General features: G+C 62.9%; 1 protein-coding gene across 8 annotated transcripts in view; it reads right to left on the bottom strand.

Annotated features, from left to right (window-relative positions):
- The window catches only part of LSP1 (lymphocyte specific protein 1), a 36,657-nt gene extending 19,519 nt beyond the window's left edge, over positions 1 to 17,138 (bottom strand). For 4 of the 8 annotated variants that reach the window (XM_080815868.1, XM_080815870.1, XM_080815874.1 and 1 more), the window contains exon 1: positions 17,007 to 17,138. In XM_080815868.1, the coding sequence (XP_080671994.1) occupies positions 17,007 to 17,074 (68 nt within the window). In that variant the 5' untranslated portion in view covers positions 17,075 to 17,138. Of the gene's footprint in view, positions 1 to 5,467; positions 5,709 to 6,879; positions 7,331 to 17,006 lie in introns of those variants that run through there. The other 4 variants (XM_080815875.1, XM_080815872.1, XM_080815871.1 and 1 more) reach the window with 4 other exon arrangements.
- Positions 17,139 to 18,228: the final 1,090 nt, after the last annotated feature.

Here is an 18,228-nt window from a genome sequence, read left to right as displayed (position 1 = left end):
GCGCCCCGGCTGCTGGCAGCTCCCGCCTCGCCTCCGGGCCCGGCCCAGGCTCTCTTGGCGCCGGCCGGCCCTCCAGGGGAGCCCGTCCCTCCCGAGCCAGGCGGGGGCTGCCTGCCAGCTCTCACTGCGCCCCCGAGGCCAGGCTCCGGCACATTCCGTGACACGCGGCTGGTGGCTGGCACCGGCTGCCGCCTCGGCCATCCCTCCCCGCTTTCACCTTCCCCGGGGCCTGGCGGGGGGGGGGGCACCTGGGTTTTCCCGACAGCCCGGGGTCCCCCGCACGGCTCTCCTTCTCGGCCCACCCCGGGGTCTCCAGACGCGGCCGCCAAGTGCGCGGAGTCGCTCGACCCCCTGCCTGACGCTGCCATCCGTCTCTGCCGCAGGAGCCCGGGGCCCAGCCTGCCCCCTCCCCGGCCTCTGCTGCCCTGCCCCCCTCTCCTGCCCTCTCCCCTCTGCACGGAGCATCCGGGGCTCGGGGCGATGCCTCCCCCTGCGCGCCCGACGGGCCGCAGGACTGCCTAAGCCTCAGTTTCCCTGTGCACACAAATGGGGACGCGGGGCCAGCCTGGGACGGTCTGCTGGCTTGGGCCTCTGTCCCCGAGGACCCTGCCGGGAGCTGGGGGCTACGCGGTCCCGCCACAGCCAGCATGCGGCGCGTCACCCCGTTACAGAAGACGAAGTGGAGCTTAGCAGGGAGGGGCCCGACCCGGGGCTCCCCCGCTCCGGGCCCCAAGGAAGGTGTGCCCGGGTTCCGGCCCCACAGCCCCCGCAGGCTGGTGCCGGACGGCAGGAGGGGCGGGGCGGGAGAGCCTGGGCCCCATGTGTGGGCCCCAGTCCAGACGCAGGCACCCCCACCTCAGTCCCCTTCCCCGTCCTTCCTTCCCACAGGGGTTTTCTCTCCTCCTCTCTGCCCTCTCTTGGCCTCACTGGCTTCCTTCCCTCCTTTCTTTCGGGTCCCCACAGCCTCCTGCCATCTTCCTGGGGGGCCAGGAGCAGGCAGTGGACAGGGCCGTCCCACCTCCCACACTCAGCACCCACGGCACCTGGCCCTTGGGGCCTCCTTCCCTCCGCTGCTGGGGACAGCGTGGGACAGACAGCGTGGGGCAGACAGCGTGAGAGGAATAGGGTGGGAAGGGACGTCGTGGGATGGACAGTGTGGGAGGGGACAGCGTGGGAGGGACAGCATGGGAGGGACAGTGTGGGAGGGGACACATGGGAGGGGACAGTGTGGGAGGGGAGAGTGTGGGAGGGGCTGTGTGGGAGGGGACACCTGGGAGGGGACAGTGTGGGAGGGGACAGTGTGGGAGGGGCTGTGTGGGAGGCACCCTGTGGGAGGGACTGCTGAGTGTCCACAGCACCCGTTGCCCGCAGCACACCCTGATGTCCCCGTCCCTTCTCGTTGTTGTTTTCACTCAACCTCTCCCTCCTCTTGGCCACCATCCTGTCCCATCCCATCCCCTGGTCCCTTCCTGTCCTGTCTCCATCCTGTCCTGTCCCTGTCCCATCTTGTCCCTGCCCTCATCCCGTTCCCGATCTTGTCTGTATCTTGTCCCAGTCCATCCCCGTCCGACTCTTGTCCTCTCCCCCTCCTGTCCCCTCCTGTCCCCTTCCTGCCCAATTCCCATCCCTGTCCCATCCTGTCCCTGTCTTGTCCCTGTCCTGTCCTCTCCTGTCTTGTCTTATCCCTGTCCTGTCCCCATTCCTGTCCCTGTCCTATCCCATCCTATCCATCTTGTCCCCATTTTGTCCCCATCACTGTCCCTGTCCTACCCCAATCCCATCCTGCCCTGTTCCTGTCCTGTCCCCATCCTGTCCCTGTCCCTGCCCTGTCCTTGTCCCTGTCCTGTCCCCATCCCATCCTTCCCTGTCCTGTTCTCATCTTGTCCCCATGCTGTCCCTGTCCCCAACCTGTCCCCGTCCTTGTCCTTGTCCTATCCCCATCTCATCCTGCCCTGTCCCTGCCCTGTCCCCATCCTGTCCCTGTCCCCATCCCTTCCCCATCCCGGCACCCCTCCTTCTACCTTCTCGGGGACCTCCCACCCCCGCCCCCTCCTCTTTGTCCTCCATCACTCTCACTTCCGTTCTCTTTTCATCTCTCCCTCCCCTCCATACCTGGTAGAACACATTTTGGGATTGCCTCGCAGCCCACTGGGGACAAAACCCCTGGCCCCCCACCTCACGGCAAGGCCACCTCAGGACCTCTCCCTTCCCAGGTAGACAGCATCCCTCCTAGCCACACTCTTGTCCTCCGGGGTGGCCCGCGGTCTGATCCCACACTCCCCCTGCCCCGAGGGGCCGCCGACGGCTTCCCCCACACCCAGCTCCCACCTGTGCCCCCGACACCTGCGTGAGCTGGCCCCAGGCCACCCACCTGTGCTGAGCCACTCCGCGCTCCCCGAGCTGTTCCGGGGAGCCCTGCCCGCTCCAGCCACCCCTCGGGGCCCGGGGGCCACAGGCCGCCCTCTCGAGGCTCCGGCAGGGGCACGGGGAGGGGAGCGAGCCCTCGGGTGCCCGGTGCCCCCGGGCTGCCGCCTGCTCGCCGCCCTGTCCTGCTCTGTTGGCGGGACGGGACTGGAGCCTGAACCTCAGGGCTCTGGGCTCCGGCCCTGACGCCCTGCCCAGGGGGTTGGGCCACTCAGTCCTCGCGCCCCCGCGATGCCAGCTCCCCCGGGCTCCTGGGGCAGCTCCGGCCGACAGACCGCCTGGTCCCGGGGCAGCACCACCCACCAGACGCCTGGGCTCTGCCAGGGCCAGGGCCAGCCCCCCTCCCCTCTGGGACCCTGGGTGGGCCCGAGGCAGCCACGCCCCTTTGGACACTGGTTTGGAGGCCTGGCTTCCCCCGTCCCACCCCCCACCGCCTCCTCAGGCTGGCCCGTCCCTGGCCCTGCTGGCCACCCTGGGGTCCCCGGAGGCCTCCCAGACCCGGCTCCCCAGGGTGGGAGGCCGGGCACGAGGATTGCCGGGTGCCTATGGTGGACGTGTGCCCTGAGCAGTGGGCAGAGGGGGTTTGCCTCAGGGCTCCTCCAGCTCCCAAAGCCTCCCTGGGGGGGACCAGGAGCCCGAATGCCGGGAGAGACACCAGCAGGGGGACCCGGCCAGCCCCTCTGGTCTGTGCCAGACAAGGCCCCCCTTCCTAAAGCCAGGCCTCCAGAGAGCCGTGGACCAGGCAGGCAGCCGGAGCCCAGGGGGCCTGTGGGACCACGAGCTGCCCCCTGCTCGTCCTGAACAGCCACCTGGCCCAGGCTGAGCTTCAGACGACCAGGCGCAGTAGGAGGGGACAGAGGGATGGGGCCAGGCCCGGGGGCACAGCAGGAAAGGTCGGCCCAGCCGGCCACCTGGAGCCTCCTCCTGGGCAGTGACAGCCAGCGAGGACCTGCGTGGCAGCCACAGGGATGGTGCCGAGCTGAGACGGGGACACAGGTGGGCACGGGGACAAGTGCCCCCGCCCAGGCCCATTTTTAATCTACTGAAGCCGGAGCCGGTTTGCCCCCACCCCCACCCCTGCTGACTTCCCGCACGTGCCCATGAGCCCGTCACAGGGAGGGGTCTCACCCCGGCGAAGGAGTAAGGTGATGCGGGGGGCACGGCCGGCAGGACCCCCTCGCCCCCCGAGTGGCCCCGGGGCAAGTCTCTAGCCTCTGTGAGCCTGGTGTTCTGTCTGTCCAACAGGGACCGGGGCCACCTGCCCGGGCTTCGGGAAGTGAAGCCTGTGGGAGGCAAGACAGGTGCTAACGCCGGTGAGGGGGCGGGAGCGCCACGAGCCGCCTGGGCCCTGGAGTCCACGGGCGGGAGCAGAACACCAGGCCCAGGGCTGGCTCCGTGCCTGCGAGCGTTTCCGTGCGAGCTGAGTGACCTGCCCGCCGGGGCCGGACGCAGACCCCCCGCTGCCGTGCTCCCCACCCGGCCCCCCAGCCGCAGGACGGTGCACGGCGCTCAAAGGGGCACGTCCTTCTGTCTCTGTTTTGCTGGCCTCTGCAGGTCCCCCAGGGGCTCCGGGCTCTCTCCCCAGGCTGCCCCCGCCCTCAGCCGAGCTGGGGCTGCACGTTCGATGCCCCGTCGGTGCCTCCACTGCCCCCACCAGGGCAGCAGGTAACGCTGGGCTTGGGAGCAGAGCCAAAGCCACTGTTGGACAGACATTTGTGACCCAGATTCTCCTGGGACGAGCAGCGTGAGTGCAGCCCACCTGGGGACTCCTCCTGTCACTCCCCAGCAGACCATACGACTGCCCTCTTGGGCCTCAGTTTCCCCATTTGTTAAGTCGCGAGCCTCCGGTATTGACCCTGGGCACCTGTGAGTCCTCGGGCCACAGAGCTTTCCGGAGAGGGACAGGAGCTGTGCCCCCTGGGAGGACACATTCCGGCCGGGCAGGGAGGAAGAGCCTTGGCTGGGGGTCCCCTAGTCAGCAACGCTAGGGCGGGCCTGGCCGAGCCGGGAAAGAACAGAGGTGAAGCCCAGGAGCGGGGTCCGCCTTACGAGTGGACAGGGTGGGGGTGCGGGGGCCACTGCCAGCAGGGGCCTCCCCCGGACCCCGTAGCTGGTCCTGACTTGAATGGTGGCCCCTGTCACTCAGCGTCTGAAGGACCCGACCGGCGGGAGCTGGAGGGCTCTGGGGTGGCTCTCCGCCCACCTGCACGCTGTGTCTCTCCTCCCTCCCAGAGTGGAGCTGTGGGTGGAGCTGAGGAGGCTGGGATGCCTGTGTCCCTCCCGCTAGGAGCCTGCAGTCTGCCCAGCACACTCCTCGCCATTGGAGGAGAAGCCAAAGCAGGCTGCATGGAGGAAGCAGCATTTCAGCTGGGCCTTAGATGCCTGGAAGGGTAGAGGAAGAGGAAGGGCATTGCAGGCGGCTCAGAGTAAAGTGCCGACTGGCCCATGGTATGGAGCGGTGGCTCCGGGCCCATCTCTGGCCCCTTGTTTCTGCTCTTTCTACTCCCGTTTGAGGTGGGTGATGCCACGCCACCATTTTATAAAGGAGGACACTGAGGCCCAGAGAGGACAGGGTCCTGGCCCGAAGCCTGAGACGTGGGAGCCAGGACTCCAGCCCAGAGAAAATCGGACTCTGAGGCCCAAGCCCTCACCACAGCCCCGTGGTGCCTCCCACGCAGGGCTGCTGTGCTAAGGGGGGTGGTGAGTGTGGCCACAAGGTCCGGCGTCATCATCTGTAAAGAAGGGTGACAGAACAGTCCCCAGGAGCCGGGGGAGCCCAGGCGAGGCCTTGGAAGCGTGCCGAGGACACCCTGCGCGTCCTGGGCGCAGCAGACCAGGCCAGAGGCCCCGGAGTCAGGGGAAGGCGTCTGGAAGGACAGCGGTCCTGCGCGGGCAGGCGGGCACGCAGGTGGGGAAGAGCGCGGGTCGCGTGCACACACCCGGCGCACGTGTGCGCCCCTCACCCTGGCCTGGGTGCCCGGGCTCCTGGCCCTGTGGCCCGGCCCTGCCCGCCCTGCCCCAGCCTGGGCCGGGGGGCACCTACCTCACCAGCTTGTCCAGGCCCCATTTGCTGGAACTCCTCAGGAGGGCCGAGCCGCTCATGCTGCTGGCGGCCACCCGCGGGCCGGCGACCTGGCCTGACCCCAGCCCTGGGGACGCGGCAGCTCCTTCTTCAAAGGCCGCCGGCCTCTGTCTGCCGCCCTCCCCTTCTCCTCCTCTTGCCACTGGACCCCTCTCGCCCCTCCTCCCTCCTTTCTTCCTCCTGTCCCCTCCTTCACTCCCTTGTCCCTGTCCCCGGGCCCAAGCCGTCTCTCCGACCGGCTGGCCGTCTGGGCTCTCTGACGTCCACACCCCCTCCCTGTCTGCGGCCTGCGTCTGTCCACCCGGGGCCCTCTCGCCCTGGGGGTCTCCCGGGCTGCCTCCCCATTAGCCGCCCCGGGCTGCCGGGTGCCCGTCTGTCTGTCCCCGTCTGTGCGGCCTCCCGGACTCTGTGGGTCTCTCCTTCAGGACGTTTAGCAGCTGCTTCCCTTTTGCTCCCCCCCAGCCCCCTTCTCCCCCCTCAGCCTCCTCCCCCTCCCCCTCCTTCCGAGACTAGTAAAAATGTCAGAGAGAAAACCCTCCAGCCCAGCAGCCCCGGGGCTCAGCGGGACCTCAGCGGCCTGGGGTGGGCACGGTCTCCCTTCGGCCACCTTGGCGGCCGCTCTGGCCTCACTCTGCCGTCCACCGGCTCATCCCCGGCACTGGCAGGGCATCGGGGCGCCCCCCTCGGCCTCTCCATCCCTCTGCGCCTCTCCCCTCGCTCTGGGCCCGGCCTAGCCAACCCTTTGGCCCTCCTCTTGTCCTCGCCTTTATGGGTCTTTCGGGTCAAGCCCCCCTGCCCTGCACCTCTCCCCTGCCCTGCGCGCTCCGGCCTGGGCCCTCCGCTCCTTCCTTGCCGGCCCCCAGCCCTCCCTGCTTCCACACTCAGACCCTGCCTCCTCTCCTCTGCCTCTGTCTCTCTCTGCCCCTATCTCTGTTCCCCTCCCTCCCCCTCTTTCCCTCCCCCTCCTTTCCTCTCCCCTCCCTTCCTCTTCTCCCTCTCTCCCCTCCCTCCCTCCCCCTCCCTCCCTCCCCTCCCTCTTGGTTCTCCAGTTTTCCCCTTGTTTATGCCCAGCTCTCTGCTCCACTTATCACCTCGAGGGGGAATCTTCTCTGCTCCCCAAGTGGGGAGGTTGCTGCCCCCCCAGCACCCGCCACACTGCACTGGGAGGTCAGGGCAGGGAGACCCCAGAGGCAGGGACAAACCCGGCCTGCCCCGGTTGGCAGCGGAGAGCATGCTCCCAGGGGGACCGGTGGGCACAAGGTCAGCACGGTGCCCTGGCCTGCGGGCCCCCTGCCCCTCGCGCTCTGGCCAAGGCCGGGGAGGCCCAGCCCAGCCCACTGTTCCTCCGGTTGGGCTTAGTCGCCGTGACTCACTTGAGAAGGCTCGCGGGCGAGTGACCGGACGAGGCGGGTACGGGACTCGTGTCTGCGGAGCGTCACCGAGCCCAGCTCGGTGCCCAGCAGTCACGTCCAGCAGCGTGGCCCGGCTCACCCACCCTCACAGCCGCTGCACCCAGGTCCCGCCTGGGGAAACCGAGGCTCAGACTAGTGTCCAAGTGTGCAGAGCTGGGGTCGGCAGAGCCAGAACCATGAGCCGGTGGGCTGACCGCCTGCCCCCACTGCCCTCCATCCCCGGAGCACGGAGGAACGGCCCCTCTCACTTCCCCGGCTGGCCCGGCCTCGGCTGGGCCAGGGGGCCAGGGCCGAGAGCACCTGGGGGACGTGAGGCTGGATGGGGGTGCGGCTAAGATCAGACGGGCAAGCAGCGCACTTGCGAGCAAGTCACGGCAGCCACGTGGCCCGTAGCTCTGGTCCGTGGTGACTCAGGTGGTGGCTGGCTGGTGCAGACTTTGTGGGCGTCGTGAAGGCTGGCTCTGATTCGTCCCCTGCTTCTCCCCCCACACCCCAGGCTGTGTCCTATGACCAGCCCTGGAGGGGAGTTCACAGCTCTCTCCTCCCACAGCCCCGGGGGAGCCAGAGAATGTGGGGGTGTGCCCCAGAAGCAGCTGGGCCCACCACGCGTCCCCAGCACCCAGACAGAGCTGCGGATGTCAAGGTTCTAGAGGGAGGGAAAGGTGAGCGGGCCCGGGGTCGGCCTCAGGCGGAGCCGGAGCGCCCAAGGGAAGTTAGCCTGAGCCTCATTTCCATCACTTACGCATCGCCCCCTTGCCTCCTGCTCTTGGTTCTGGAATCCCAGTCACAGACGGCCAGGAAGGAAATGTGCCAAGACATATTTTGGTTCAAAAGAAGGAAAAATATTCCCATGGGGAGAAGGCCGCCTTGGAATGGCAGGAGTTCTCTGTCACTAAGAACTTAAAATACAATTACTTGATTATCTATCAGAAATGCTGATGGGTGGGAGGTGGCAAAAACAGACCTTTAAATGCAGGGCCAGCATCCACAGCTGCATAATTAGGGCACGCCCTACCAGGAGCAATAGGGCAGGGTGTTTGTCACCAACTCTACGGTTATTCGCCCATGCATAGATCCATCTATCCGTCTCCCGCTCCTCCGTCATTCATTCGTGCTATCATCCATCACCCATCCACCCACCCACCGACCCATCCATCCCCCCCCATTTACCTATCCACCCACCCATCCAACCAACAGTCAATCCATCCATGCATCCATCCAGTCATCCATCCACCCACCCATCCATCCACCATCCATCATCTGTCCATCATCCATCCATCCACCCATTCATAATCCATCCACCCACCCATCCATCATCTGTCCATTTTCCATCTATCATCCGTCCTTCCACTCACTCACCCACTGACCCATCCATCCACCCCCTATTTACCTATCCACCCATCCATCCAACCAACAGTCAATCCATCCATCCATCCATCCACCATCCATCTATCATCTGCCCATCATCCATCCATCTACCCATTCATAATCCATCCACCCACCCATCCATCCATCTGTCCATTTTCCATCTATCATCCGTCCTTCCACTCACCCACCCACCAACCCATCCATCCACCCCCTATTTACCTATCCACCCATCCATCCAACCAACAGTCAATCCATCCATCCATCCATCCATCCATCCACATACCCATCCATCCACCATCCATCTATCATCTGTCCATCATCCATCCATCCACCCATTCATAATCCACCCACCCACCCATCCATCCATCCCTCATCCATCCATCCATCCCCTCACCCGTTATCCACCCATCCACCCACTCATCTGTCCGTCCATCCGTCCATCCATCCATCCTCCATCCATCCTCTTTATATAGTTATCTGTCTTCCCATGCATCATTCTCAATCCATCAACTTCTCAGGATTTTGATCCATTCAATTATCCATATAAACACAGTATATCCTTCCATCAATCCATTCAAGTATTTTTCAATACATATATACCTATGTCTATTCATCTCTCCTTACATCTCTTTATTGAGCAAGTATCCACCCATCTCTCCATCCACACACTCATTCAACCCTCCATTTATCCATCCACGCCCCACCCACCCATCCAGCCATTTATCTCAATGTTATAATACATATAAAATACTTAGAAGAAGGATTCAGATAGTCATCCAACCACTTGGAACATAAGAACCCCTCAATACATGTTAATTACCATTAGGTACATATTCAGCCACCAATTTGTGTATCTATTTGACCAGCTACCCTACACGTGAACTATCTGTTCATTCTTCAATATATCATTTTATCTCTGCAGATATTTTTCTGTCTTTACTTTCATTCGGCTCTCCAAATATTTTGCTATTGATCAATCTCATTTATACACCGACTCATATATCTATCTGACCAATATGTCCACCCATATCCCTATCTAGAAAGTCACACATATGTGTATAAATGCATACATGTTCATATTTCCATATACATATTGCCCATTACTCTGCCCATTACGCCATCCAAATGAGTTAAAACTTACAATAGTGCTGCAACCTAGTAACCCTTCCATAGGGGCTACTATTTTTATCCATACATTCACTCATCCATATCTCATCCAACCAACCATTGATTTATTCATAACTCCATTTATCTTCATGTTTGTTCATCTATCCATATGGTTTTCAACAGACTTATTGTATCCATTTTTTTAGGCACTGGGATTCGGCATTAACAAAGCTCATGCTCTCACAAAACTGACATTTCAGAGGGAGCAACAACAAAAATAAACAGTAAACTCTGTAATATATCCAATGGCGGTAAATACCATAGGAAATATAATTCACGGTAGGAGGACATGGAGTCTTGGAGGAGATTGATATTTTATATATGATAGTCAAAGAAAACCTCATAGAAAGGAATAATCTTTTCCTTATTTGAAAAAAGACTTGAGAAAGATTAGAGATGGCTATATACATTTGTGGGAGAAAGGGTTGTAAAAAGAGAGAACAGTGAGTGAAAAATTCCTGACTTAGGTGCTTCTGTTCACCAATCTATCTGTTTGGTAGTTTATCCAGCAACAACCATACGTCTATTTACACACTATCTTTCCTTTCATCTATCACTTCCTATATTTCCCAATCTGTCCATTTAAAAATCAACCCATTATCTATCTCCACCCATATGTCTTGATAACATTCTATTAGTCTATCTGATCATTTATCTGTAAGGATTCCACCCATTTATCCATCAACCTACCTATACTTCCATTCCATGTGACCATTCACCAGTCCATCCACCCATCCATCCATCCACCCATCCATCCATCCACACACCCACCCACCCATCCACCCATCCATCTAACCACCCACCCATCCATCCATCCACACATCCATCCATCCATCCTTCATTCAGCTGTACATCCACCCAACCATCATCCATCATCTATCCACACATCCATGAACCCATCCATCCATCCATCAACATACAATACCCATTAATCTAGTCATCATCCATCTGTCTATTCATCCACCCATATACCCGCTCATCCATCCATCCATCATCCATCCAACCAGCTGTTCCTGCCTCCTACTTTTCTTTATTCACTTTTCTTTCATTAGTACTTTTCTCCGTCATTAAGTATTTTAATTTCCTTTTAAGTCTTTCAGTCTTTTCTTTCTTCATGGTTCATAAGCTTGTAGCCCAAGAAGATGAAAGAGAAAACTCTCATGGCCCAGTCGGCTGAAGAAGTAGGAATCTGTCCTCTTGTTCAAACATTCTCAACACACACACACACACACACACACACACACACACACTCACAGAGTGGTATCTTGATGAAATGTGCAGTAGGCAGTGGGGCCCAGGTCGGGGTGGGGACAAAGGGTAAGGGGGTGGCCTCCATGGCTCCTAGGTGACCCTCGATTGAGAACTGTTCTGACTTACAGAGAAGGTAGCCTCCAAATGCCTCGAGTCCCTATCTGCTTCGTGTGGCTCAGCCCAGCAAAGGGAGAGGACCCAAGGTGGTGGGGCGGCGGGTGTTGTGAGGAAGCTGGGATTGGTTTGGGGATGAGACCAAGGTAAGGACTGAAGCTTTGTTTCTGGGTTCCTCCAGAATCCACTGGCTAGATCCATCTGTCCTGTGTCCCACTTCTCTTTTGAGGCGAGGTAGTGGGGGGAGGATGGGGGAGGAGAAGACAGCCTCAGTTAACCTCAGAAGCAAAACCCTCAGAATAGCCGGTTCCATTCAGGAACAGGGTGCAGACCTGTGGGAAGCAGGAAAGCAGCAGCACATGAGATCCCACCTGTCAGGCACAGAGCAGGGCAGTGGCCCTACCTGCCACTCCCCCCCATTACTGTCACACCACCCCCCTGCCGTCTTCTGAACATCCACACAGCTGCCCCTGCTGCAGGTTCCAACACCCAAGTCTCTCCCACACCTGTTGGGGGGACGTGGGTGCCTCAGAGGGGGCCGTAGGCAGGCTCCGTGTTCCCAGACAGCCGCTCCCTGCCAGCCGGCAGGACCAGATGGTGGTCCTACTAGGACGTGCTAGGACTTCCCAGCTTGGAGGCGGTTAGCAGATGGAGTTTTGGCAGGACTGGCCTGACCCCAGGAAAGGAGGAGGGGCTTTCTTCCCCACCTCCCACCCTCACCTCTTGTCTGCCTGTGTCTGACACCACAGAGCTGCGTCGGCCGGCAGGGTTAGGAGGCCTGATTTCTTCAATTCCCTAGTCACCGGGTCACCCCATACCCCACATAGGCCCTGGCTCATCTCTCCAACCTGATGGGGGTGGGGGAGGTGTGGGGGTTGGGGGCCTGTGGCTGTGTACTACCACCCACTAGGAGAGGTTTGAGAACTCCCTTTGCTGGTTGTCCCAGATCCCCAGTCTCCAAGAAGGTGTTAGAGGCCCCTGGAAAGATTCCTTGGTAGGAACGGGCTGGGGCCTGGGAGAGATGTCTCTAGAAGGAATCAGCTTGTTCTGACAGTACCACAACCTATTTATGCCTTTGGGGAGGTCTCTGGGGGTGTCTTCTTCGCCTGTTCTGGTGGGGCCGCAGGAAGCACCACCCTCGCCCGGATGGGAACCCACAGGTTCAGAGCCGTCCGGCCGAGCTGCGTGGCGTTAGCAAGTGCCTCCAAGGGGCAACCCAGACACCTTGGGTCCCCGAGGCCTTGTCGGGTCCCCAACACCCCAACTTTGTGCCCCCAGAGTAAAGAGACTCCCCAGAGAGGGTCCCTGTAGGGGAATAACCCTAGGAGACAGGCCCCCAAGCAAGGGCCAGCCGCGTCCCTCCGGGCTCTGGCCAGTGTCTCTTAACAGCACACTCAGTCCTTTGAAGCTTTGGTTTCTCCCTGTGAAGGGCCTCACTGGCCAGGAAGTGAGAACCTCTGTCTGAAGGGCTAGATGGGGCGGCACATGGGGAAACTGAGGCCTCAGGGGGCGGGGCTTACTGGTTCCAGAAGAAGGTGCTGGACGTGTCTCCGGGACCCTGTGCCCCCATCCTCCTCACCCAGGCCCCGAACTCAGACCCTGGGAGCGCAGAGCCCAAGCTCTCAGCCAAGCTGCCGGAACTCTCGTCTTCCTGACCGAGGGCTCACCTGCCACTCGACACCCTCCCGGAGAAACTGAGGCAGAGGCAGGCTGGTGGGGTCCGCAGCACCACCCTGTCCGCAGCCTGCCCCAATCTGTTCCCCGAGGCCCTCCCGGCACTGCCCCCACGTGGCTCCGGCATTGTCTTCGGGAGAAGGCAGGTGGGGGACCTGGGAAGGGCCAGGACGCAGGGGAGGATTTCCGGTTTCCCGAATCAGCAGGGCTGGGGCCTGCAACATCCCCAAGTGCGGGGTGGTGTCCTCTCCCTGTCCCCCACCTAGGGAAGGAATGTGACAGGGCCCAGATGGAAAGCAGGAGGAAGCCAGTGACGCCCGCCAGCCCCAGCACGGGAGGAGGCATCCATCATCCGGGCTGAGCTCAGCCTCCCCCTCTCCGGGAAACTTCCGGGCGCCAGAGACTCCTGACCTGGAGGGAGGAGGAGAGGAGGCTCATCTGGGCATCCCTAGGCCTGGCCCAGCTCTGGCTGCCGTCTTCAGGTCTGGACCCTGGGCAGGGCCACCCCCAAGGCACCCACCCTTCAGCCTGCCACCAAGGCAGGGTCCTGGTTCCAGCCTCCCTCCTTCGTGGCCTTTCGCACTGCCTGCTGCCCCCGTGCTGGGCGTCCTGGCCCTACCAGGTGGTGTCCAACCTCCCTGGGAGGGCAAGGGGGTGCAAGGACCGCCGGTGCATCTGGCTGCGTGAGGAGTTCTGGCCTGCGGGGTGCCGGCCCTCCGATGCCCCGGGCTCCCTCCCGCCCTGGCTCCCTCAACTGGACGGGAAGATGGAACCCAAGATGCTCTTGGCCTCCCAGCTCGCTCAGCCTCTGCTTCGGCTGCCACCCGCCTGTGGCCCTGAGGGGACCTGTGTCCTCTCTCTTAAAGACCCCGAAGCCAGAGGGCAAGGCCAAAAGAGTCTATAGGGACAGAGAGCCCAGAAAGGGATTCTGCACAGGGTGGGTCCACTGATCGTCCCTGCCTTCTCCTGCCTCTTAGCTCTGCACAGGGAGAAGTGAGGAAGGCAGCATTCCAGACTCACCTGGGACCAGGAGCTATGCCATGCCCGAAGGGTAGAGGGGGTCAGAAGCCCCGCGGGGTAAGGAGACAACTGCCCACCCAACTGCTGCCCCCACCAGGGTCATTCAGGGTCATCCGGGGCCAGAGCACCCAACAAGCCTGGGGTAGGGCGGGGTGGGGGAGGTTAGAACAGGGCTCCCAGGCAGGACGAGCGTTCCTGGGATAGAACCAGGGTTCCGGGACAGAACTAGGCTTCCCAGGGACAAAACCAGGATTCCCAGGGCAGAACCAGGGTTCCCAGGACAGAACTAGGGTTCCCAGGACAGAAGCAGGGTTTCAGGACTGAACCAGGATTCCCAGGACAAACCAGGGTTCCCTGGGGGGCCCCGACCTTGGGCAGTGCCGACGATAGGGAACCTAGGGCCGTGATCACCCAAGACAGATCAGGTGAGCCTCTGGAAAGCTGGAGAGGGGCCAGGACAGGCTGGTAGAGCCAGGAAGGATGCACCCAAGGCCTGCAGCGGTCTGGCACCTGCCGGAACTGGGAGGTGGCAGAAGTGCCAGACCTCGGAGGGGAAGTGAGGTCGGCGTGACCAGGGCAGGCCTGCAGTGGCTGTGCAGAGGCGTGGAGTTTGCTGGCCCGTGGTCAGCGGTTCCACACGTGGGGTCCAGTGGATTCGTGGGGAAAGAGCGTGGTGGGCAAGGGCCTGGAGACCACCGGGAGAGGGCATCTTGCCACGCTGGGCAGCAGGCTGGGCTGCGGCAGGGGTGAGGCCCGTCTGCTGGTGAGGGGCAGTTCTTCTGCCACGTGGACGCCGGGAGGACCAGGCACAGCCTGGTCTGGCCCTGGTGAAGTTTGGGGTGCACGTGGGACCTCCCAGGGGTTGGGGTCCCAGGATTTGGACCTGTGAAATCATGGATCCCTGGGACGTCCTGACAGCCCTCTCTCCAGGTGCTGGTATGGAGGATCTGCCCTGCACTCTTCGGGGGCCTGGGTCCATCCCTCCCCACAGGGTGCGGTGCTTGGCCACACCTCAGCTCCTCCAGGGAGGCCCTGCAGAGCCATGTGTACCCCCGTGGCCCTGGCCAGCCCCGCGGAACCCTACAGCTGGGCAGCCGGGGCGAGGAGAGAGCATCTCGACCTGGCCTACAGGTGACGCAGAGGAAGGACCAACGCCCTGCCTGGGGCTCGCTGCTGGGGTCGCCCCAGTCCTGGGCCCCAGTGTCAGGTTCTGAGGGGGTGGCCCCATCCTGGGGACAGTCCGAGTGGGGAGGCCCCATCTTGGGACAATCTGAGTGGAGACAGCCTATCCCGGAAGTCTGAAGGGGGTGCCCCGTCCTGGGACAGTCTAGGGGGCTGGCCCCGTCCTGGGACAGTCTGAAGGGGGAGGTCCCGTCCTGGGACAGTCTAAGGGGCTGGCCCCGTCCTGGGACAGTCTGAAGGGGGAGGCCCCATCCTGGGGCATCTGAGAGGGCCACCTATTGCCCAGTTGGAGAGGTGCAGCTTGACCTGGCTGGGCTGGGGGGTGATGTCCTGGTGCAGGCAGTGGGTGTGGGGCCCGGTGGCAGGTCTTGGCTGCGGTGCCCCAGCCCCAGCAGACCTGGCCCAGCCTTGGCTGTCCTGGGGGCTCCCGGGTGGGGGCTTCCCAGACCACACATCCCCACCCTGGGTTCCAGGCCTTCTCAGCACCCGGGACAGGAAAATCCCCAGTTCTCTCAGTCACCTTGCGAAATGAGAACCTGCCTCACCCTGGGGCTCGGTTTCATTCTGACACCACATTGGGGGGGGTGATGTTTGCGGGGTCCCAGGCTCTAAGGGGGGTGGCAGCCAGCGGGAGCACCTGACCAAGGCGGCACAGGTGCAGCCCCGCCTCCTGCCTCCTGCCTGCCCAGGCCTGGGCTGGGGCCACACTGTCCTCCCTCTCCTCCGTCTGCGGGACAGCTGGGAGGGGGAGCCGAGGATGGGGCCAAGGAGGGAGGCGGGGGGACGCTGCCAGACGACTCAAGCCGTGCCCTTCTATGGGCACGCAGTGGCCCGGAGGAGCACGAGGACAGTGCTGACGCGAGGGGCTGTTTCCGAGTGGGGCACAGCTGTCCGCCGGTCGCCACAGGGTAGAAGAACGCCAGGAGCTCCACGGCCCCAGCCCTGGCGACGGGTCCCCTGGCGATCTTCAAGGGGCCATGTGGCCTCGCGGGGTCACCCACCCTGACCCTGACCGCTCTTTCCAGACACTGCTCAGCCTCGTACCTTGCCCCAGTGCGCGAGCCCACAAAGCCCCCAAACCAGGGCCCCCTGTGGGACAGAGCAAGGAGAAAGCAGGCAACCGCCCCTCATCCACGTGCACACATGTGCCCACGCTCACACACGCGCTCACACGCGGTCACACGTGCTCACACAGGTCACACATGCGCTCACACATGTGCTCACGCACTCACGCGCTCACACACGCTCACATGCACGCTCACACACGCTCGCACGCACTCACACACACTCACATGCGCTCACACACACGTAGACTCACAGCACATGTTTCGCTCGTCCCCTCCTTATGAATAAATGCTTTGTCACAGGATCAGCCACCAGCCTCCAGCCACCAGCCTCCAACAGTGGGTCCTGGGGCTCTGGGGAACCCCGTGCCCTGGGGCTGCAGAGGCCAGGCCTGGGGACCCCGCCCAGCCCCGCCCAGCAGCTGTCCTGGGGCAGGTGACCGTGGCCCTGATGGCACTCCCGTCTCCAGGCTTGTGCTTCTGGGTGTCTCGCTGCCTCTCCCTCTGGCCTGGGGCGCCAGCTCCTTGCCTTCGGCTCGCCGGGGTGAGCAGCCCCCACCCACGGTCCTCCTGCGCGGGGGACCTCTCTCCCCACTGGCCGTCCAGCCCCGGCCTGCTAGAACGCGGGTCAGCTGTGTCTAGAGCCGTCGGACCCCGTGGCCCGGCTCAGCCCGGATGCCTGGCCTCCAGCAGCCCCTCTGCCCTGTCCCTGCTCAGGCTGGCACCCGACGGCTCCGCGGGCTCGCTGCCCAGTTCTGGCTGCAGTGGCGCAGTGCATCTTTTCGCCAGCACACGGCCTCTGCCCGTGTCCCCCTCTCGCCCCATCTTCCACCTCAGAAGAGGCCCCGGCTGCACCCTCAGCCTCCTCCATCACCGCGAGGCAGGGGGGCGGCCTGGGGACGGGCGCCTGGCCTGGCCTCACCGCAGCCCCCATCGGCGGGTCCTTCTGGCCCAGGCCCGTCCCTGCCGCCACCCACGCCCCCACCTGCCGCCCTCGGAGCTCTGGCTCGCTGACCGAGGCCCGTCTCCTCCCAGGCTGCCCGGGCCGCGACCGAGTCCCTGCATCAGGTGTCCTCTCCTGAAGCCCGGCCCCAGAGGCATCCACTCGCCACGGGGGGAGACGGGGTCCCAGGAAAGTACCGTGCCGCCCCCCTCTGCTGCCCTGAGACCCCCACAGCCCTGTCTAGCACCAGGTCAAGCGCTCCCACCCCATGTAAGCTCAGAGGCCTCTGTGTCTCGGACCCTTACCCCGAGTCTTTCTCGGCCAGTAGCTCTTCCTGCTCCTCAGAGCTGGGGTGGCTGGGAGCCTCCGCCATCGGGCTGGCGTCGGGCGGATCCGGGCCGTGTGTCTGTGCTGTGGTTCTGGGTGCTTCCTCTGGCGGCCCCAGAGCCCCTCCCCCAGCCGGTTTCACGTCCCCTTCCGGCTGCAGGTTGAGGTCTGAGGCACACTGGGGCTGGGGTTGGGGTGTTGTTTTTTAATCGGTTGATGCAAGAGGAGGGAAAAAAACGAGCCATCAGGAAGTGTTAGGCAAGTTGCAAGGGCAGGGGTGAGAGAGAGGGTTCCTGGGAAGGCAGAGGTGGATGCAGGGGCTGGGACAGGGTCTGCACGCCTGCCCGGGAGCCCCCACGCTCCTCGCAAATCCCCTGCAGGCCTGGCCTCAAAGTCTCTTAGTGCTGGGCCTCCAGGGAGACGCCGTGGCCTCTCTGAACGGAGCTCTCCTCGGCGTTTGCTGAGCTGAGCTGAGCTGAGCACAGACGCACCTGCTCCCCGAGGCTCGGTTCTCCGGCCTCAAGGCCTCGCGCAAAGCCCCGCCGGCTGGTCTGAGCTCCTCAGGGGCCTGACGGCTGGGCTCTGCCGGAAAGGCCCTGCGCGGCCCACCCCGCATCTTCTCCGTGCCTCCTTCGCTTTCCTAAATTGTTGGGCTCCCCACTCTCCACGCTGCCCTTCCCCCGGCCCCCTGACCCCCAGACTCGGGGAGCTTGGAGCTGACCACGCCCGGTCAGCGTCACCAGGCTCTGGAGGCAGGGGGCTCAGGGGCTCCACCGGGAGACACTGGCCGGACAAGGGGATGGACTGAGGCCACGTCCACCTTTCATGGTCCTCGGCTGCTGGGGGTCACCAGACCAGGGTCTCAGAAACCAGGGAGGGGTGGCGGGTGACTGTGAGGGCCAGAGCCCAGAATTGACTGTGGAGGCGTCAGAGAATGCCCTGGCAAGCCGGGCTGACCCCCCAGGGCCTCGAGAAGGAAAGGAGGGAGTGCCGGGCCGTCTCGCCATGTGCTGGTCTGCCGTGGGCCTCGCCACCCAGCTGGATGGGACCTGCGGAGGCTCCCAAGGCAGAGGGAGGCGGGGCGGGTGATAGGGCCCCCAGCGTGTTTGGCCGGCAGGATGGGCCCGCCTGCGGGACAAGCCAACGGGGAGGCCGCAAGCCCCCACTCCCCGCACACACCAAGAAGCCTTGCCACTCCCC

The sequence above is a fragment of the Martes martes genome (genome assembly GCF_963455335.1).
Source record: "Martes martes genome assembly, chromosome: 10".
Lineage (NCBI taxonomy): Eukaryota > Metazoa > Chordata > Mammalia > Carnivora > Mustelidae > Martes > Martes martes.
Note: the sequence above shows the minus strand (reverse complement) of the source record. Positions and strands in the feature narration are given on the sequence as shown.